We start from the raw sequence: 2,500 nt of genomic DNA on the forward strand, positions 1-2,500 counted from the left end.
ACTGTTACATGAAATGTCTAAATCTGTCTTCTCTATGGCCTTCTCTGCTCTGCTATCTGCATGATCAATCATCAACGCTCAGTGTGTGTGTGTGTGTGTGTGTGTGTGTGTGTGTGTGTGTGGTAGGCTCAAACTAATGTCATTTTCACTAGACCTCATAATATATTTAACCAGTCGGCCAACAGTGCTTCAAAGGCCTACGCTCTTAGAAAAAAAGGTGCTATATAGAACCTAAAAGGGTTAGTTGGCTGTCACCATAGGAGAATCCTTTGAAGAACCCTTTAGGGTTCCATGTAGAACCCTTTCAACAAAGGACACCCGAAGAACCCTGAAATCCTTTTTTTTAAGAGTGTAGGCTACCTTAAAACTAGGCTACATCAATGAAATAGTGTGGTGACTTTGAGAGAACTTCGAGTTGATTAAATTGCAACAAATACAAAAAGAAAATGTTAGATTCATGTGCATATTTTTCCATTTACAGTGGTATAATCATATCAGATTTTTTTCACTGGTACTATATTATTTTAAATAGCACATCCAGTTTGAACAGGAATACCGGGATGCCCGGTAATTTCTTGAAATGTTCTTGGGAAGAAAAATTTGTAGATTCTCTGGAAAATATGAAACCCTAGTGTGTGTGTGTCTCGGTGTGTGGGCTAAATGGCTGGATGTGTATATGAATGTATGGGATGTATTAGGGTGATAGATGGCTGATAGCTAGGTATGCAGAGTGGGACTGGTTCTATGACCATCTGGACCACTTCACATTATACAGACATGCTATGGAGACTAGCTACTCCAATGACTGCACTGGAATGGACTGATGCTTTGCTATGACTGGAGCGTGTGTGTGCGTGCATGTGTGCGTGCGTTCGTGCATGTTTGTGGGTGTGCCAGCGTGCATGTATGCATGCACGCGTTCGTGCATGTTTGTGTGTGAGTGTTTGTTGGAGTTGATGACTCATCATTTACATTTATTTTAGTCATTTAGCAGACGCTCTTATCCAGAGCGACTTACAGTTAGTGAATACATATCCTTTTATACTGGCCCCCCGTGGGAATCGAACCCACAACCCTGGCGTTGCAAACGCCATGCTCTATCAACTGAGCTACATCCCTGCCGGCCATTCCCTCCCCTACCCTGGACGACGCTGGGCCAATTGTCTCCCGGTCGCGGCCGGCTGCGACAGAGCCTGGATACGAACCAGGATCTCTAGTGGCACAGTTAGCACTGCGATGCAGTGCCTTAGACCACTGCGCCACTCAGGAGCTCAGGAGCTTACCCATCTTGCCTCTTGTTATGTTTTATAGCTGATTTAGAAAGGGAAGGCTCTAGGAATAAAGGAGAAGGATGACCTATTGTTTAAACAGCTTCACAATGATCTCCAGATGTAGAGACAAGATGTGACTAACTGTGTTTAGTGGGGGCGTTGCTATTAATGGTGTGTTTAATGGGTGTGTGTGTGTGTGTGTGTGTGTGTGTGTGTGTGTGTGTGTGTGTGTGTGTGTGTGTGTGTGTGTGTGTGTGTGTTCCACAGATATTAATGAGTGTGAACTGAGTGAGAAGCTGTGTCGAAACGGTCAGTGTGTGAATATGATTGGACGCTACCAGTGTTCGTGTGATACTGGATACAAATCCACAGAGAACAGACTGGCCTGTGTCGGTAAGACAACTCTGTTCCAATGACTACACTGTTAGTTCTCTATTATTAAACTATCATATGGATTTGTCTGCGTCCTTAAAAAGGAAAAGTGGTGTTGATGTAGTACTATTTGTTTTTGTGTCATATGAATCAGTGTTTGTAGCCATGGGGACCAAATCCTTGAGACTTAAATTACAGAAATGCATGATGTATAGGATAGGAAGAGTTATGTGCATGTGTCTCAAGTTATGTTTCATTGTTATGATGTGTGTGTAATAACATGTATGTGTGTTAATTCTCTCCTCCATGTAGACATTGATGAGTGTACGATCCAGAACGGAGGTTGTGAGACATTCTGTACCAACTCAGAGGGGAGCTATGAGTGCAGCTGTCGCTCTGGATACGCCCTGATGCCAGACCTCAGGACCTGCACTGGTCAGTAGGACTACTAGATTCTCTCTCTCTCTCTCTCTCTCTCTCTCTCTCTCTCTCTCTCTCTCTCTCTCTCTCTCTCTCTCTCTCTCTCTCTCTCTCTCTCTCTCTCTCTCTCTCTCTCTCTCTCTCACTTGTCTCAGTATCTCGTGTCTCAGTCTCTTTCCCTTTGTCTCTGTCACTCTCTGTCTCTCTGTACTCCACCCCTACTTCAACCCAACCTGAGTCGGTTTGTCTATTTGTTCACCAGGAGCCAATGAGAGCCCTATAACTCTTAAATACAGTGTTCCTAGACAGAGAGACATAGACTTCCTACCTCCAGAGAGAGCCCTGTGAGAGGACTGTGAATCATTTGATTGGATAACAGTCTCATCCCTCTCAACACATGACTCCCATTGGCTCTGTTACCAGGGAGAGATACAACA

At 44.2% G+C, this 2,500-nt stretch overlaps 1 protein-coding gene across 1 annotated transcript in view; it reads left to right on the top strand.

Moving 5' to 3' along the window:
- fbn1 (fibrillin 1) overlaps nt 1-2,500 on the top strand; it is a gene marked incomplete at its 3' end in the record, with an annotated part of 92,367 nt that overhangs the window by 58,640 nt on the left and 31,227 nt on the right. Inside the window, 2 exon segments of the mRNA XM_045223546.1 lie at nt 1,539-1,664; nt 1,956-2,078. Of these exon segments, the coding sequence (XP_045079481.1) occupies nt 1,539-1,664; nt 1,956-2,078 (249 nt within the window).

Source organism: Coregonus clupeaformis, chromosome 1 (genome assembly GCF_020615455.1).
Source record: "Coregonus clupeaformis isolate EN_2021a chromosome 1, ASM2061545v1, whole genome shotgun sequence".
NCBI classification, from domain to species: domain Eukaryota; kingdom Metazoa; phylum Chordata; class Actinopteri; order Salmoniformes; family Salmonidae; genus Coregonus; species Coregonus clupeaformis.